We start from the raw sequence: 19,454 nt of genomic DNA, 5'->3' as shown, positions 1-19,454 counted from the left end.
CTAGAAACATAATCAGGGCGAACCGGGATTCGAACCCACTAATCAGCATTGAAAGATTAATGAATGAATGTGTTTTACACTGAAATAGGCAATATTCCAGCTATATCATCATGGCTTGTACTTATCAAATGTTGGTCAGGCAAACTAGTGGTTGAAAGCATGATGAACAATCCACATCTTGCGGTACAAAGACACATTATACTTGGCTCTGTTGACAAGCAGGGCCTGCTGTGAACCTGCCCGAGAAGACTTGAAGTGGTAAGAGTGGGTGAGTGAGTACGGTTTTACGCTGCTTTTAGCAATATTCCAGTAATATCACGGCGGGGACACTAGAAATGTGCTTCACACATTGTACCCATGTCGGGAATCGAACCCTGGTCTTCGTCTAGACGAGTAAACGCTTTAACACTAGGCTACCTGACCGCCCCTGAGGTGGTAAGAAGGATGGTAAGTCACCTGTAGATTGCATCCCTGAACTCTGGCGTCATGTACAGGGTCTGTAGTAGGCTGTTCAGGTAGCACGTCATTGCCTGGTTAACGAGGCCAACATACCCTGCAACACACACACATAAAAACTGACTTCAATATTTTTGGCGTTTATTGAGGTATAAACAAAAAATATGGTGAGCAGGCTTTGTAAACCTGAGTAGCTGCAGAGTTACGCAAAGTGTGCATGAAAAGTGTGTTTTATGTTAATAACTCAATACGTGCAAAAAGATATTGAAGTCAATTCTTTAAATATGTCAACAATAACTGCTTATTTAACCATTATCACAAAACTGTCAATAAAATTAGACAATCGGTGACATCGATCAGTGTAATAATGAAATATAAACCCCACCCTTTCTATTATCAGCCAATCAGGAAACTCTCATCCATTAGTGGGCATGGCCTAATTTGTTTGGAGTTGGAAAACATAATACAAAATACATTGCTTGGTTAGCCAATAAAATGCCACAGAATCACTTGTGATATATTTAGTCAGTTCTGACGGGCAGGACCAAAGACCGAGAAACTTAACTTCCCCTGACATGTGGCCTGTGTTGTGTGCACAGGTCATCAGGCCAATAGTCATTATTGGCATATCAACTACTGACGACAACTGGATCATTATTATGAGGGTCACGCTATTTTTCAGGGCATTATCATTTTCAGAAGCTTGAGGTCTTCCATTAACTGCCCGACGAAGGAGGGCGGATGACAAAAGATCAAGGGCTTAAAGCTAAAATGGATAGAATTTGTTATCAAATAAAAATAAACAACAATATCGTTTTTGAAACATTTACTGCTATTAACAGGAAGTTCACTTTTACAAATATGGAAACGTCATAGAACAAACCAGATGACATCACTATTGAATGTGACGTCACATATCCCTATTCCCATGACGTCACCTAACAACGGGCATCGTCAAGCAATATATGGGCATTATCAGTAGCTTGCTCATTTCTGACAACATGCGGGTGGTTTAATGATAATTGTATCATTTTAGCTATAAAAGAAGATATTGGGCCTGAGCTGTGTATACTGTGAAAAAAGTTGCGTTCTCACCTGTGTCAGATTCAATGACAGCTGAGACATTCTTACCTGTGTCAGATTCAATGACAGCTGAGACATTCTTACCTGTGTCAGATTCAATGAGAGCTGAGACATTCTCACCTGTGTCAGATTCAATGACAGCTGAGACATTCTTACCTGTGTCAGATTCAATGAGAGCTGAGACATTCTCACCTGTGTCAGATTCAATGACAGCTGAGACATTCTTACCTGTGTCAGATTCAATGAGAGCTGAGACATTCTCACCTGTGTCAGATTCAATGACAGCTGAGACATTCTTACCTGTGTCAGATTCAATGAGAGCTGAGACATTCTCACCTGTGTCAGATTCAATGACAGCTGAGACATTCTTACCTGTGTCAGATTCAATGAGAGCTGAGACATTCTCACCTGTGTCAGATTCAATGACAGCTGAGACATTCTTACCTGTGTCAGATTCAATGAGAGCTGAGACATTCTCACCTGTGTCAGATTCAATGACAGCTGAGACATTCTCACCTGTGTCAGATTCAATGACAGCTGAGACATTCTCACCTGTGTCAGATTCAATGACAGCTGCGACATTCTCACCTGTGTCAGATTCAATGACAGCTGAGACATTCTTACCTGTGTCAGATTCAATGAGAGCTGATACATTCTTACCTGTGTCAGATTCAATGACAGCTGAGACATTCTTACCTGTGTCAGATTCAATGAGAGCTGAGACATTCTCACCTGTCTCAGATTCAATGAGAGCTGAGACATTCTCACCTGTCTCAGATTCAATGAGAGCTGAGACATTCTCACCTGTCTCAGATTCAATGAGAGCTGAGACATTCTCACCTGTCTCAGATTCAATGAGAGCTGAGACATTCTCACCTGTGTCTGATTTGATGAGAGCTGAAGCATATGAGTAGGAGGGGTCTGTGTGTGACGTGGATGAGTAGCTGGTGTAGGTGTCGCCGCTGGTGTACGAGGTGCTACTGGACGCCTGACTCTCATAGCCAGATGTGGACGTCTCGCTCTGGGGAAACACAGCACATGGTCATACATGTTCAGGGTGACGAAACCACTTGCGGCTATATAAACCTAATACAGGTCACAATGTAATATACTTCAATTTCAGAGCTGAATATTTATCATGTTATCATTCACACTCAGACTTGAGGACTATGAAACTGCTTAATATTCAGTGAACAACTGGTCTCAATACTCTCGTCCTGTCAGATTTCAAAGTGAGGGGTTGGGCTTTATCGGTGCTTACTTCTGGTGAACATATTTATCGGTGCCTACTTCTAATGAACATATTTATCGGTGCTTACTTCTAATGAACATATTAATCAGTGCCTACTTCTAATGAACATATTTATCGGTGCCTACTTCTGATGAACATATTTATCGGTGCCTACTTCTAATGAACATATTTATCGGTGCTTACTTCTGATGAAAATATTTATCAGTGCCTACTTCTAATGAACATATTTATCGGTGCCTACTTCTAATGAACATATTTATCGGTGTCTACTTCTAATGAACATATTTATTGATGCCAAGTACTAATGAACATATTTATCGGTGCCTACTTCTAATGAACATATTTATTGGTGCTTACTTCTAATGAACATATTTATCGGCGCCTACTTCTAATGAACATATTTATCGGTGCCTTCTTCTGAAGAACATATTTATTGGTGCCTACTTCTGAAGAATGATGAACATATTCCTCTTTTCCCAATTTTTCTAAACAATCTTTCTTCTACATCAACGAAGTGTTGTTAATAAATGTCATGTTTTGATGTAAAGGGGTCTGCTTAACTACACATGAGCTAGACTTTGTTGAGCAAGACTTTGTTGAGCAAGACTTTGTTGAGCAAGACTTTGTTGAGCAAGACTTTGTTAAGCTAGACTTTACTGAGCTAGACTTTGTTGAGCCTAAATGAGTGTGTGAATAGCATCAATGAACAGACGAGAGATGTTGCACTCGTCAGTCCAGCCACCAGCTAACAAAAATCTATCTGTAGCTCCAAAGCAAAGTAAATCTAGATCTAGATCTGAATCAAGATGATTCCAGCTTACTTCCATCTTTTTGGGTGCCACTCCTTCCTTCTCGTGGACAGTAAAGGAGTGTTTTCTTATGTTTGGAACTACGATAGCTCCAAGTGCTTTATCTGGTACATTGCTGAGAATCACCTGGAACAAGAGGAGAAGCCTGTCATGGGAAAGAAGGAGTAGACCTGTGGATTGCAATGTGGTAGGTAGGGCCGGTTATCGACATAGATAATAGAGATCGATAATCACCAACCAAATATCGATCAATTATCGATAAAATATCAGAGAAGTAACAATCAGCAAATGTGCTAGAAAGTCCAGGAAGAAATCAACATTTTTCACACCACTGGTGAGCAGTATAACCTGTTGAGGGAAGGATTACTTTGTGGACATTTGAGAAGTAACAAAAAAAGTTGCTTTCCATCTTCAACAATTGACATTATTGATAATAACAAGTCTGTTTTGTTCTAAACTTTATATCATTACAATAGCTTAAGTAAGTTCTTATAGATGACAACAATTTCACATCAATAATCGTTAATATTTCTTCCCATTGACAAAAATTCCACTTATCAAACTTTTTAGCCAGCCCTTGTTGCAGGGGTTGAAGATTGTACAAGACCAACACTAGCCAGAATCATTTGTAAACATTAGAATCGACTGGTCAAATTTGAATACACCAAGTCTGTGCCAAAAGCTTTTGGGTCTGCTGGCCAAAGCTTTTGGAACTACTAGCCCAACCTTTGGTCTTAGCAGGCTTTCCCTCACTCTTAGTTTTACACTTTCAACCCAAACCTCGGAGGCGTGCTTTATCCTATACATCATGGCATGTCAGCTTCATGTGGGGGGAAAGCCACAAGTGATGCAGATCTTCGTGGTCGATCACTATAGACCATCCTACCCCCATGACATAGAAAATAGAAGGAAGTTAAGGATCATCTGATTGTCGGTATGGCAATATAGAGGTTTTGTTGTGTACATCAGCAAACATTCTTTGCAGAGTGTACTATGAGTGAGTGAGTGAGTGAGTGAGTGAGTGAGTGAGTGAGTGAGTGGGTGGGTGGGTGGGTGGGTGGGTGAGTGAGTGAGTGAGTGAGTGAGTGAGTGAGTGAGTGAGTTCCTCTTTTAACATTATTCCAGTTGTCAGCTTAATGCGGGAGGAAAGCCGAAGTGATGCAGGTCTTAGACATTTACCAATCTTGTGAAACCCACGTTTGCTGACAAACCTGGAAACATAATCGAGGCGAGCCAGGATTCGAAGCCACAATCACAGGTATCTGGTGTGCCCAAGGGATGCAAACTTTGCACAATGAAGTGAGTGAGTGAGTGAGTGAGTGCGTGCTAGCGTGTGTGCGTGAGTGAGTGAGTGAGTTCCTCTTTTAACATTATTCCAGTTGTCAATTTAATGCATGAGGAAAGCCGAAGTGAGAGAGAGATTTTACTCACTTTCAGTAATATCATAGCGGGGACACAAGAAATGTGCTTCACACATAATACCCATATGGGAAATTGAACCTGGAATCGAACAATGAGCAAACTCCTCAACCACTAGTCGACCACCTCATTCACTTGACATTCAACACGTATACTCACATCATCATCCCCTCCTCCGTGCGAAATTTCATAGTGAATGAGGACAGTCTCGGGGTCATAGTTGCAAATCTTCACCATCTCCTTCAGCGTCTCCCTCACGGAGGTAGATGCTGGCAGATTCAGGGTGTGCTTGCATCCCGGCTTGGTGACGTTCACCAGGTCACTGATGATGCAGAGGACCTTCTCCTCATCAGCAACACACACACCCTGAAAACACAACGTGTTCTATAAAATTTTACGATCGTAATCAGAAAAAATCACATTTTGACTAACGACGAAATATTCTACTCAAAAGACATTAAAGAACACCTGATTTGTTCCTATACTGCTCAAAAGGTTAAGAACTACACGATTCTTTCCTATTACAGCAGTCTATCTGTCCAGCACTCCCATCAACTCTAGTTTTGTGGAATTCATGAACATCTCAAAATGGTTTGGTTTGTTTGTTGTTTAACACCGCACTCAGCAATATTCCAGCTGTATGACGGCAGTCGGTAAATAATTGAGTCTGGACCAGACATTCCAGTGATTGATATCATGAGCATCGATCCACGCAATTGGGATCGATGACATGCATCAACGAAGTCAATGAGCCTGACCACCCGATCCCGTTAGTCGCCTCTTATGACAAGCATAGTCGCCTCTTAGGACAAGCATAGTCGCCTGTGAATGAATTACCTGTATCAGTTCAGTGATACGACAAGCATAGTCGCCTTTTATGGCAAGTATGGGCTGCTGAAGACCTATTCTACCCCGGATCTTCATGAGTCTCAAAATGGCATCTTTATTGAGTTATGCCCCCTCATGTCAGTTGAATGGTACGTCAGGGAGTTCATCACACACAGGGTGGAAAATAACTGAGTTCATAAAATCCGTGTGTGCACTATTGCAAATATCATTATGTGCACACCACAGGATAAGAAGATCTAGAGTTTGCTAAATTTTTTAACTTGTCCTGCATTACTCCTTAATGCATCTTTATCTTCAGATGTGATCTTCAATAAACTCTCCATAGACTCTCAGCAGGGAAGGAGAGAGTCAGGTATGTCCACATATCATTTCCGTAATAGAAATTAAGAGAACGGACGTACCGAGCCAATGAGAGCAGCATGTAACCTTCTAGTCTGGGGTGACACACACCGGTAGGCTTGAAAGGTTGGCTTTATGGTATCTCATGCGGGTATTTGGCTCTCGGAGGATCCAGTCCCACAGCCTCATAGTGCAAAGCCATAGGGCGATCCGGTTGCAACTGACTTCCACCTGCGATGTTGTAGATACCGGGACGAAAAGGCGGTGACATTATCCTTGACGTTTCTTGGAGTGTCGATTGAAGCATAGTAGGAGTTCCTGTTCATCTTCAACGCCCACTATCAAAGATAGGGGAGGGATGGTGAAGGATCTGTCCGGCTGTCCTGGGAGTTGATTCTTGGATATGATGTCCCATATATGAAGGTTTGGCCAATCTGGTAGTTTTGAAGGAGTACTGGCGATGGAAAAGCGTATGCTTTTAGTCCTTCCCAGGGGACGCTGAGGGTGTCGACTGCCCAGGCTTGTGGATTCAGCACCAGAGATATGAAGGCCCGGAACTGGAGGCTCTGGCTGGTGGCAAACAGGTCGATGTTGGGGTAACTGAGATATGGACAGACAAGATCAAAGATGTCCAGATGGAGTTTCCACTCTGTGGGAGCTAGCTTGGGAGCTCTGGTCTGGAGTGGGCATCCGAAGGATGTTGCAGCAGCCTGGGATGTGTTGGACTCATGACTGGAGCTCCAGTTGATCGACTAGTTGGAAGAACCGGACACCTCAAACTGGACATTCCTTAAAATGGGGGTAGGTGGCAATCGGCTTGGTGATATATGTAAATAGCTGCAGTACACCATGACAGTGAAAGAGGCGCCTTGAAAGAGAGGGTAAGTGGGAGCTGGGCAAAGTCTTTGTCCAATGCTGATATCAAGTCTTTAATTACCTGATCAGGAGGGACGGATGTTGGATGAGACCAGACGTCTTTTTTATCCACGTCTGCACCCAGTGATTGAATGACAGCAGCCAGGCAATCTGCAAGCCAGTCAGCATGGTCAGGGACCTGGCTGAGGCCTAGGTGGGAGTCAACATCTGAGAGTGAATCGTCAAAGTCAGGGACGAAGGGACCCTCATAGGAGTAGGAGTTGGAGTGGTAGTCTCTAGAGCGCGGGACTGGAGAGCGGCTCCAGGAACGGCGTCCTGAACAGGATGACTTGTTGGATGATGAGCCAGGAGAGGTATGACGAAGAAGATGGGACCTAGAGTTGAAACCAAGATACACAGGAGGCGCCGTCTGAGCCAGTAGAAGCTGAGAGCATTGCAGAATCGCTTGCCAAATCATTGCATAAGTTTAAGCCATGATGGATCCATGAACAGCAGCTGAAGCGTCAGGGGAGGCGCCGAGAGAAAGGATGGATGTCTGAATCCAGGGGGTGCCTGTAGCATGGGGGCGCCGCTGACACCGTGAATAGGTGGTATCACTGGGGGAGAGACGAGCTCAGGGTTGTCACACCATGCCAGGCGTCATCGTCTAAGAGGAGGTCATGTAAATCAACAAAGCAGGGATGGACATAACCCTCAGAGTCGTATCAACAATGAAGGACCGGGTACTTATAGGTGATTGACATGGGAGGTTGACATGGTCCCTGATGAAAGAGACAGGTATAGTGATGGACGCCGGAGGTATTCCACCTGATAAAGAGATGGTCATGTCTGGTGGGGGTGTAGTAGGCTCGCACGAATCGGACATCATACTTAGACATTTCTGGCCCTGCTGTGTCGGACGTTTCTGTGATACCTGGTATTTCCGTGGTATTTCGAGAAAGCTGTAGGGGAAAGTGGCAGACAAAATCTACACTTAGTAGCCTGAGTGCAGAGGTAGGTGCAATTGAGACACAATGGATGAGGGTCCCACCCAAACTTATTTCCGTGGCACTTGCTACAGTGAGTGAGTGAGTTGGGTTTAACACCGCTTTTAACAGTATTCCAGTCATATCGCGGCGTGTCAGCTTAATGTGGGAGGAAAGCCCGAAGTGATGCAGGTTTCAGATGTTTACCACTTCGGTGAAACCCACAAGCATGGGTATGGTGCTGACAAACCTAGAAACATAATCAGGGCGAACCGGGATTCGAACCCACAATCATAGTTTCTGGCGTGCCCAAGGGACGCAACTCTGCACAGCGAATCGTGGCGCCTTAGACGACTGGGCCACCCGTGCCCCCGGCACTTGCTACAACGTGGCATGTATCTGCAATGATGGCAGAGCGTAATCACAAGGCATTCCCACCTGATTAAGTATGCTATAATTATTAATCCCAGACATGTGGGTTAATGAAAAATAAGTTTCAACGAAGAACGTGAAACACCACGCTAATATCGCAAGGGTACGACAATGAATTGATGTACCAAGCAATACAAAGAATACAGAATGCATGACACAAAAACATGTGGCCACAATGAATTCAAGATGTCTAATTGGAACAACAATACGCCCGAAACTTTCAGTGGTAAACACCACCACCAGGCGTTAAATATTAATGCACAAACCACAAGCACAAATACAATCACAATGAATAATAGTGTTGCAAAACCTGCAAAGGATTCAAATGGGTTTGAGCTGAAACTCAAGCAGTTGAAACAACTACTTCTTATGCTAGACCTTATACAGTTCTTTCTCTGTCCACACCAAGCAGTAAATGCATTAAGGAAAAATGCAGGATAAGTGAAAAGTAGATAATGTTGTTCGAAATTTGGAAATTTCTAAAAGTCCTTATTTGCATAGATAGTATTCAGGGGTATTTAACATTTCATTCAATACAAGATTGTAAAACTAAACATTACAGCCTATTTGTACTGTCATCCTTGCTGGTCCTGTCATCAGTCAAATGCAAGTGACCTGTGCAAAGCAATAAACATGATAAAATGACTAATCCCAATTTTGGAATTGTTACCTACATTTGCTCGACCTTGAGGTAGAATATTGGCCTCTGAGGAGGTCTAGGTAAATCCATGTGATAAACAATCATGCTTTGTAATAATGTCATGTCAATAGACCTGTCATATTAAGAAAAACATGTTTGATTTGTTTGAGGCCGTACATGTAACCCCATTGTATATGGTCATTGTATACCATTATCAGATGAAAAATGAACCGGTTAAAGTCATCAAAATCCCTCGCTCTTTTAAATGTGAGAAAAATCAAACAAGGTATAATCATGTACCGTATAATACCAAAAATGTTTGTGAGTACAACATTATGACAGATGACTAAACCACAAAATGAAACCCTTACTAGAACCTAAAATCTCATGAGGTGAGGTAATGCTTTACGTCACATCGGCAATATTTCAGCCATATCGTGACGAGTGTACTTCAGGTAGTGGTGGAGCATCATGATGAGTGCTGAGATTGTACTTCAGGTAGTGGAGCATCATGATGAGTGCTGAGATTGTACTTCAGGTAGTGGTGGAGCATCATTGATGAGTGCTGAGATTGTACTTCAGGTAGTGGAGCACCATGATGAGTGCTGAGATTGTACTTCAGGTAGCGGAGCATCATGATGAGTGCTGAGATTGTACTTCAGGTAGTGGAGCACCATGATGAGTGCTGAGATTGTACTTCAGGTGGTGGAGCATCATGATGAGAACTGAGATTGTACTTCAGGTAGTGGAGCATCATGATGAGAACTGAGATTGTACTTCAGGTAGTGGTGGAGCATCATGATGAGTGCTGAGATTGTACTTCAGGTGGTGGAGCAGCACGATGAGTGCTGAGATTGTACTTCAGGTAATGGTGGAGCACCATGATGAGTGCTGAGATTGTACTTCAGGTAGGTGGTGGAGCATCATGATGAGTGCTGAGATTGTACTTCAGGTAGTGGAGCAGCACGATGAGTGCTGAGATTGTACTTCAGGTGGTGGAGCACCATGATGAGTGCTGAGATTGTACTTCAGGTAGCGGAGCATCATGATGAGTGCTGAGATTGTACTTCAGGTAGTGGAGCACCATGATGAGTGCTGAGATTGTACTTCAGGTGGTGGAGCATCATGATGAGAACTGAGATTGTACTTCAGGTAGTGGAGCATCATGATGAGAACTGAGATTGTACTTCAGGTAGTGGTGGAGCATCATGATGAGTGCTGAGATTGTACTTCAGGTGGTGGAGCACCATGATGAGTGCTGAGATTGTACTTCAGGTAGCGGAGCATCATGATGAGTGCTGAGATTGTACTTCAGGTAGTGGTGGAGCATCATGATGAGTGCTGAGATTGTACTTCAGGTGGTGGAGCAGCACGATGAGTGCTGAGATTGTACTTCAGGTAATGGTGGAGCACCATGATGAGTGCTGAGATTGTACTTCAGGTAGGTGGTGGAGCATCATGATGAGTGCTGAGATTGTACTTCAGGTAATGGTGGAGCACCATGATGAGTGCTGAGATTGTACTTCAGGTAGGTGGTGGAGCATCATGATGAGTGCTGAGATTGTACTTCAGGTAGTGGAGCAGCACGATGAGTGCTGAGATTGTACTTCAGGTAATGGTGGAGCACCATGATGAGTGCTGAGATTGTACTTCAGGTAGGTGGTGGAGCATCATGATGAGTGCTGAGATTGTACTTCAGGTAGTGGAGCAGCACGATGAGTGCTGAAATTGTACTTCAGGTAGTGGTGGAGCAGCATGATGAGTGCTGAGATTGTACTTCAGGTAGGTAGTGGAGCATCATGATGAGTGCTGAGATTGTACTTCAGGTAGGTAGTGGTGGAGCATCATGATGAGTGCTGAGATTGTACTTCAGGTAGTGGTGGAGCAGCATGATGAGTGCTGAGATTGTACTTCAGGTAGTGGTGGAGCAGCATGATGAGTGCTGAGATTGTACTTCAGGTAGTGGTGAAGCAGCACGATGAGAGCTGAGATTGTACTTCAGGTAGGTAGTGGTGGAGCATCATGATGAGTGCTGAGATTGTACTTCAGGTAGTGGTGGAGCATCATGATGAGTGCTGAGATTGTACTTCAGGTAGGTGGTGGAGCATCATGATGAGTGCTGAGATTGTACTTCAGGTAGGTAGTGGTGGAGCACCATGATGAGTGCTGAGATTGTACTTCAGGTAGGTAGTGGAGCATCATGATGAGTGCTGAGATTGTACTTCAGGTAGTGGAGCACCATGATGAGTGCTGAGATTGTACTTCAGGTAGTGGAGCACCATGATGAGTGCTGAGATTGTACTTCAGGTAGGTAGTGGTGGAGCATCATGATGAGTGCTGAGATTGTACTTCAGGTAGTGGTGGAGCATCATGATGAGTGCTGAGATTGTACTTCAGGTAGTGGTGGAGCAGCATGATGAGAGCTGAGATTGTACTTCAGGTAGTGGTGGAGCAGCATGATGAGTGCTGAGATTGTACTTCAGGTAGTGGTGGAGCAGCATGATGAGAGCTGAGATTGTACTTCAGGTAGGTAGTGGTGGAGCACCATGATGAGTGCTGAGATTGTACTTCAGGTAGTTGGGGAGCATCATGATGAGTGCTGAGATTGTACTTCAGGTAGGTAGTGGTGCAGCAGCATGAGTGCTGAGATTGTACTTCAGGTAGTGGTGGAGCATCATGATGAGAACTGAGATTGTACTTCAGGTAGTGGTGGAGCACCATGATGAGTGCTGAGATTGTACTTCAGGTAGGTAGTGTTGGACCATCATGATGAACACATATATATTAAATGGACGATGTTTGTTTACAAAATTTCGCATCTTTGAAGAATTGAATTTTGAAAGAAATTTTTAATGACCTTCCATTAAACTTGGTCAAATTGCCCTTCATACAAATGACATCATGAATCCTGGAATTGTGGAATACAATTTGCGAATAAACTCTAAACCATGAACAGGAGCATTGTTATACTAGAAGGTGTGCGCTTTGTTGATGAAATGCCATGCAAGAACAGCCCAGAGATTATTTTCAAGCATGTCAATATATATATATTACACCATTTATATTGCCTTTGACCGCTGTCAGTATTCTGACACCTTTATAACATATGCACCCCTACCTGGACTGCACCACAACAGAAACCTTCCTTTTCAAGGGTAGGCACACTATGTTGGGACTGTTGATTTCATTGTCCTTTCTTCAATGAAAACATAAACGTTCCGCAGCGGTCAATAACCGTCCATCAGTTTCTTTCCCTACATCCTTTTACAAGTTTTTGTTAGTTTACATCATGCACCAACATCATATTCTTCGTCTGCAATATCCAATTCTTTTCAGTTTTCTCTGGTCAGTCTTTTCACAAAACATTACCTCTTTTCCTCATTAATTATGTTGGTAATTTTTGGTTAAGTTGCCTTTATGTTCTTTTTCATGACCCGTGAATGTTCCACCTCATCTGTGATGCCAAATGATTACTTCCACCCAATTTGTTCCAAATTTTCCACTGACCCACTCACCCATATTCTCTGATAATACTGCTAATAGTTGTCCTGGCTATGGCGAAAAGTCTTGGAAGCTCGATGTGATTACTAAAGTGTTTTGATGCATTTGCAATAGTTTCTCGTTACCCGCTGCTCAATTCGGCTGATTTGCAATCCATAACTCCCCCGGCTGACTGTGCAATAACTAGGGCAAGTAGATGACATCAGCTGGCTGTAAAATGACTTGAACATTCTAAATATAGTACACATGAATCAGCTGGGATATACTCGCTTTTCAGGCTTCGCAGCAAAGAAGTGTTTCACCACATGTTTTGCCGAGAGTTTTCTAAATTGACGAATACTATGTCCATTGACTGTACACCTGCGATGCGGTCAATATATCAGAAACTTAACTCACAAAAAAACCAAGTAGAACCGAATAGGCTTGGGGGTCATTGGCTGTTGTTTCATACTGTCATACTGAATGTTGACATACTGGCCCTTTAATAATTCTACCATGTTTATCAGTTATCACCATCATGATGCTTGTCCTCCAATAATATTACCTACTAGTCTAACAAAACCAATACAGAATGGACGCACATGAAAGAAAAAGTTTTAATAAATATAGATGACCAGGGTCATAAATAAAAAAAATACTGTCAGATATTGTGAAATGTACTGATCTCGAACTTCCCCCTTGAAAACTAAAATAACACGGCCATCTGTTTAGGGTAAAATAGGTCACCTAAATCACATCCGGAACTCGTCAGATTTTACTACAACTGATATATTCCATATATATCATTAAGTTCATAGCATGACAGAAATGATCATTAGAGTGAAAGTGTGTTATTTCGTTTTTCGTGAACAGCCTAACACCGAATAGACTTACCTCCATTGGCACAATTTGAGTCAGGTCGTTTTCACCAGTTACCATTTCTTGTAAGATTTACTCCTTATACATGATTAACCAAGTCTTTAGGTAATCCCACAGACCCATAAGCACTCATTTTATGTTGATCTTTTGCGTATAGTTTCGAAACAGTGCATTACACAGAACACTATGGCCGATGGAACTCTCGCAAAGTCACAACCGGAAGTTTCGACATCGGTAACGTCCTTCACCTTCTCTCTTTCCTCGCGTGGATTCCGTCAAGATGAGGTGTGTTTCACAGGCTCTACAAATCTGCGAACATCCTTAGAAATTTGATGTCTTATTGACTAGGCTTTACTCAAGGTTGTAGATGATGAAATTAATATTCGAATTATACACCGATATGTGTTACAATTGTTCGTAATATTTGTTTTTGTTCACTTAGAATTTGACGCATTTCTGGGGATGTGACATGTAGGCGTCACACGATTTATATTTATTAAAGCGCAAAGTCTCAGTTTTACTGATGTTAAATTCTAATCATATATATATTGACAGCGGGAGGGCATGCAATTTGATGTAGTTCCCTGTATTTCATGCATATAGTGTATATACAATCTTGGAAGTCAAATATAGATCTGGTGTAACACATGTTTAAACCAAGACTTGCACAATACTAGGAAATATAGATGCTAATAGGTCTATAGTTAAAATACCTTTGAATCTATATCAGAATTTTTCTTTTGACCTCGTTTTCAGTAGATTTAATAGTCTCGAGCATTTTTTATTTCTGTAAGTCATCTCAGAATAATTATTAATACTAGAGATGCAGATTACCAGACTTGAAAAATATTAATTGACTTGGGGATTTTGATAAGTATTGATGTTGAGGTCGTTTTGGGCACAGGTACTACAGAAATAAACCTCGGGCGCCTTGTTTGCCAATATATTGATCTTCAACGCATGAATTAGCATATGACCAAACATGGTTTGGAATTAGTACTTTGAAATTGTGATCAATGACATGCATCAACCAAGTCAGGGAGCCTGACCACCTGATCCCGTTAGTCCTCTCAAACAACAAGCCTAGTCACCTTTTATGGCAAGCATTGGTTTCTGAAGACCTATTCCACCCCATATTTTCACGGGTCTCAATGATAAGGCTATGATCTTGGTCATGGTATCAGATGAAAGATATAAACAGAACTGTTTGTATAACCTTGAGACTATCATCATAAGGTGGAAATAAAAAGTAGTTAAACTGTGATAAACGTGTGGTCATAATGTCAACTGGTAGAATGAGGTTTTGGTGATCAAGTCAAGGCAATTTAAAAAAAAAGCATACCATATCAGATGAGCAGTGAAATTAAATTAAGGGATCATTGTCATCCTGCATGTCATCAATAAGTTCAAATTTTAGGATGTCCCTAGACATGCTACTGCTAGATTCAAATACTATAGCAGCCTACCTCAGGGACCCAAAACTTTCCTTATTTCGAAGACTATATAAAAAGTGATCCCACATAATCCATCGCCATCCTTGACTTATTTGAGATTTATTTTCTGACTTAGCTATTTGTTGCAATCTACATGATATTGTGTGTTTTGTTTTCCAGTAAAATCAACAGAGACAACTTGCGAGAATCCATTGGCACTGTGGTCCAGAAGTCGAAAAGCAAGAAACGCAAGTTTCTGGAATCTGTGGAACTTCAGATTTCATTGAAGAATTATGATCCCCAAAAGGACAAGCGTTTTTCTGGAACCATCAAGTATGCTTTGGGCAACATGTTTGCCGTAACCCACTTTTGATATCTGGCTCTTGGTGGAATCAGTGATCATAGCTGCATTTAAGATTGGTCTGGCACTGGTCCAGAGAAACCTTTACCTAAGAACTAGCTCAAGTTATCCTGAGAACAGATGATTACGGTGATAATTTTCCATTCTGATGAAACGGCCATAACATTGACCATTTTTGGCGTAACTTGTGATATTTAAAAAAAAAATTAATGCATTTGAAAATTGTCTAAATAACATGTCTAAAAGTGAGAGGAACCATTCTAATACTTCATTAGTTGTAAGAGCCAGATGTTACTGCTGGGTAGTTGGGTAGACCACCTGACGGGACCTCCACCCAGGGTCTTTAAATAATTGGGTAGGCTCCAGAGCTTGTCTCTGATGCCGACCAATCATTGTCCTTAGCTTCACTTGACTACCCGTTCCTTGGTCAACAGTGCAGGTAGAGCTTCATCAAGTTTGTTTGTTACCGATCTTTTTGGTTTGAAGTAAGATTGTGTGAAGTCTTTTGAATCATTTGAGCATTTCAGAAATGGACTAGTTAATCTTTTTCTGAAAACTTGCTTTACCCATTATTCGTTCCATGTCTATCTGACACAAGCTATGTCATCCAATTTGGGAATTCCCTTCAGTGTACCCTGACATGGGCACCTTGAGTTTGCTGAAAGGTGTAAGACCATGCCCTCTATGAAAGACATATCATGTAGTAAATGTTGACAAATGTCCATATTGCTGTGTTTCTCCACCCAGTTAGCCCTGGATTAAAACATGAGACAACTGTTCAGTGTGCTTCACATTGTAATCTCCAAGTAAAATGTTAGTTTCCTTTTTGTTTGTGTGTGGATGTTCATGGGTACTCTCTTTACGTCAAGGCTACGTCATGTGCCCCGTCCCAAGATGAAGGTCTGCATTCTTGGTGACCAGGTCCACGTTGATCAAGCAAAGGCTAATGAAGTCCCATGCATGGACGCAGACCAGCTGAAGAAGCTGAACAAGGACAAGAAACTGGTCAAGAAATTGGGTAGGTGATCATTGTTGCAGAGGTTGGATCACTTAGGATGTTAGCAGTATGTCACAAGATACAAATATCTTCAAAACGAAACCCAAATGCAGTAGTAAAGATAAACCAGGTACACTGCTTGTAGTGCACACAGCTGTTCTGTGCTAAGAGCATACTGTACCTCGCACAGGTACAGTACAGGTATAGTAAAATGTAGGAGACGGAGTGGTTTCATAGTTGAAAGGGCACGGGTGGCCCAGTTGTCTAAGGCACTGCAATTAGCTGTGCAGAGTTGCGTCCCTTGGACACACCAGAAACCTATGACTGTGGGTTCGAATCCGGGTCCACCTTGATTGTTTCTAGGTTTGTCAGCACCATTTCCATGCTCCCGGGTTTCACCCAAGTGGTAAACGTCTGAGACCTGCCACTCTTCAGGCTTTCCTCCCACATTAATCTGACACGCCGTGATATAACTGGAATACTGTTAAAGCGGCGTTGAACCCAACTCGCTCAGTAGAAAATCTCATTTGAGGTAACAAATGATGACTTAACTAGGAATATAAGGATCTGCAAGTAATGCCTAATATCAACACAAAAAGTATTGCAAAACATCTTGCAATCAGTTCTGAAATAAACATTGAAGTCTGGGGTCGTCCTTGGAACCCAATAAGTTAAATGATTTAGTGACTGTCACTCCCTAGATTCAAATACTAGGAAGCATATCTTGGACAACATGCTGAGCTGTCTTGTTTAAATCCTGATTTGAATGTTCCAGCAAAGAAGTACGATGCCTTCCTGGCCTCAGAGTCTCTGATTAAGCAGATCCCCAGGATCTTGGGCCCAGGTCTGAACAAGGCCGGCAAGTTCCCCTCTGCTCTCACTCACCAGGAGTCCATCCCCTCCAAACTGGATGAGGTCCGCTCCACCATCAAGTTCCAAATGAAGAAGGTAACTAATCCATTGCATGAAATCTTTGTTGTGATTGAGGGCCATGGGTGGCCCAGAGTTGTCTCTTGGGCACACCAGAAATCTATGATCATCGGTTGGGAGTTCCAGTTTGCACCGATCGGTTTCTAGTCTTCTCCATAGCCGTGCTCATGAGTTCGCTTTGCTCGTGTGGTGAATGTCAGGGACCTGCATCACTTCGGTCTCTCCCTTCATATCAAGCTGACATGCTGTGGTATACTGGACTATTGTTCAAAGCCATGTTTAACCCAACTCGCTCATTGTTGTGGTTTGTTTTCATTTCCAGTTGCCTATGATGTGAACATATTGTGCATGTATTACCTTACACTACATGTGGGGAACTTTAGTTTCTGAGGTTATTTGGAAATGAAAACATTTGATTCATTAAGTGAAGACATCGAAACATTTAATTTGATTCTGTCACCTCTTAAAATGTGGGAAAGAGTAATGTAAAGTGTCTTTTTGCACTTCCTGACCAGGATTTTCACACAAAAAATCTGGCCTTGGGAGTTGATTTTCCATTTCCAGTGTTTCTAACTATGAATGTTGTCCCTTTGCCCAGGTTCTGTGTTTGTCCGTGTGTATTGGCCACGTGAGCATGTCGGAGGAAGAGCTGTACACCAACATCAACTTGGCTGTCAACTTCCTGGTGTCCCTTCTCAAGAAGAACTGGCAGAACGTCCGTGCTCTCTACATCAAGAGTACAATGGGACCCTCCTTCAGAATCTACTAAACGTGTATATTTGACTTTAATAAAGTCACTGAGGCGAAAAAAAACAGTGTTTGTTTTTCTGAGGGACCAAGTTGAAATAGAATTAACAATTAAAAGAATAAAGCAGTGTTAAGTGTCTCCGTCACATAAGGAGCTGCAATTACCTTATAGTTGCATCCCTTGTGGATCCTAGTTTCTAGGTTTGCGGGCACATATACCTGCTCATTGGTACAACCAGTGTTGTAAAAGTCTGAGACCTTAACTTCGGGCTTTCCTCTCACATTAAGCTGACACGCTATGATATAACTGGAATACTGTCAAAAGCAGGGTTAAACCTAACTCAGTGACTCAAACAATCGTGTTGGATGCATAGGTCATTGGCAAGAACAAATTCTTAAAAAAACCTTAATCTCTCAATAGGAACATATGCTGTGTGGCCTGCAAGCAAAAACAGGCTCTGTCAGTCCTTGTTACCTTCATCCCATCAACAAATATACTACTCGAAACTCGGTTAACGACCCCTGAATACTTCATATTATGAGATTGACATTAGATATTCTTCTATGGACTTCCAAAAGCCCTTTGAGTTAGTTTCATGTATCTTGACAAATCCTTCCACTTGTCGGTCATCTTTGTGGTTATGAAACTTGGCTGGTCTTCATTGTCAGTTGGGGGCACGGGTGGCCCAGTCGTGTAAGGCGACTTCAGTCGCTTCAGGCTTTCCCACCCACATGAAGCTGACATGCTGCAATATAACTGGAATACTGTTAAAAGCGGTGTCAAGCCCAACTCACTCGCTCATTGCCAGCTTTTGTTTATACAATCCTTAGACTTTGTAAATATTGGATCTTAAATACCATTTTTGGACTCAAAAGTAAAGAGTGCTATTTACGACTTTATGCTTTTAAGGAAATGGTGGTTACAGGGCTGTTTCTGTTTTTCCAAGTTCCTGCGCCACTTGGGTTTCAAGTTTGTATTCATTTCTGGCTGGCAGTTTTTTGTAATATTTGCAAGGATGGAAGACATCATGGGTTTCAGCAAAGTGGTATACGTCAGAGAACTGCATCACAAGCTTTCCTCCCACATTAAGCTGACATGCCGTGATATATCTGGAAAACTTTCAAAGCGATGTTAAACCCAAATCCTCAGATTGAAGATCTGCGCATACTCGTGGATTTCACTGGAGCAATAAATATCTGATTTAGTTGTTTTACGCCACACTCAGCAATATTACAACTATATGACGGCAGTCTGTAAATAATCAAGTCTGGACCAGACAATCCAGTGATTGACATCATGAACATCGATCCACGCAATTGGGATCAATGACATGCTTCAACCAAGTCAGCGAGCCTGACCACCCGATCCCGTTAGTTGCCTCTTATGGTAAGCATGGGCTGCTGAAGACCTATTCTACCCCGGGTCTTCACGGGTCAATAAATATTTGACAAGTGTCGCTTGGGTCTATTCGACGAGTTTCGCTTGGGTCTTTCCTCTTACGTAAAT

General features: G+C 42.3%; 2 protein-coding genes across 2 annotated transcripts in view; one reads left to right on the top strand and one right to left on the bottom strand.

The window, feature by feature from the left end:
- LOC139473891 (ubiquitin carboxyl-terminal hydrolase 47-like) overlaps positions 1-13,683 on the bottom strand; it is a 48,753-nt gene extending 35,070 nt beyond the window's left edge. Inside the window, exons 1-5 of the mRNA XM_071256685.1 lie at positions 13,495-13,683; positions 5,179-5,385; positions 3,613-3,726; positions 2,416-2,560; positions 457-553 (exon numbers count right to left, since the gene is read on the bottom strand). Of these exons, the coding sequence (XP_071112786.1) occupies positions 457-553; positions 2,416-2,560; positions 3,613-3,726; positions 5,179-5,385; positions 13,495-13,539 (608 nt within the window). The 5' untranslated portion in view covers positions 13,540-13,683. The remainder of the gene's footprint in view (positions 1-456; positions 554-2,415; positions 2,561-3,612; positions 3,727-5,178; positions 5,386-13,494) is intronic.
- Positions 13,684-13,723: 40 nt separating this feature from the next.
- Positions 13,724-18,013, top strand: LOC139473890 (large ribosomal subunit protein uL1-like). Its single transcript, XM_071256684.1, has 5 exons — positions 13,724-13,764; positions 15,093-15,245; positions 16,143-16,291; positions 17,046-17,218; positions 17,799-18,013. Exons 1-5 carry the CDS (start codon positions 13,760-13,762, stop codon positions 17,967-17,969), a joined length of 651 nt encoding a protein of 216 aa, XP_071112785.1. The 5' UTR covers positions 13,724-13,759; the 3' UTR covers positions 17,970-18,013.
- The last annotated feature ends 1,441 nt before the right edge of the window (positions 18,014-19,454 follow it).

This window comes from Haliotis cracherodii, unplaced genomic scaffold, assembly GCF_022045235.1.
Source record: "Haliotis cracherodii isolate W230 unplaced genomic scaffold, xgHalCrac1.p SCAF_3, whole genome shotgun sequence".
NCBI classification, from domain to species: domain Eukaryota; kingdom Metazoa; phylum Mollusca; class Gastropoda; order Lepetellida; family Haliotidae; genus Haliotis; species Haliotis cracherodii.
This window is presented reverse-complemented; position numbering and strand designations above follow the sequence as displayed.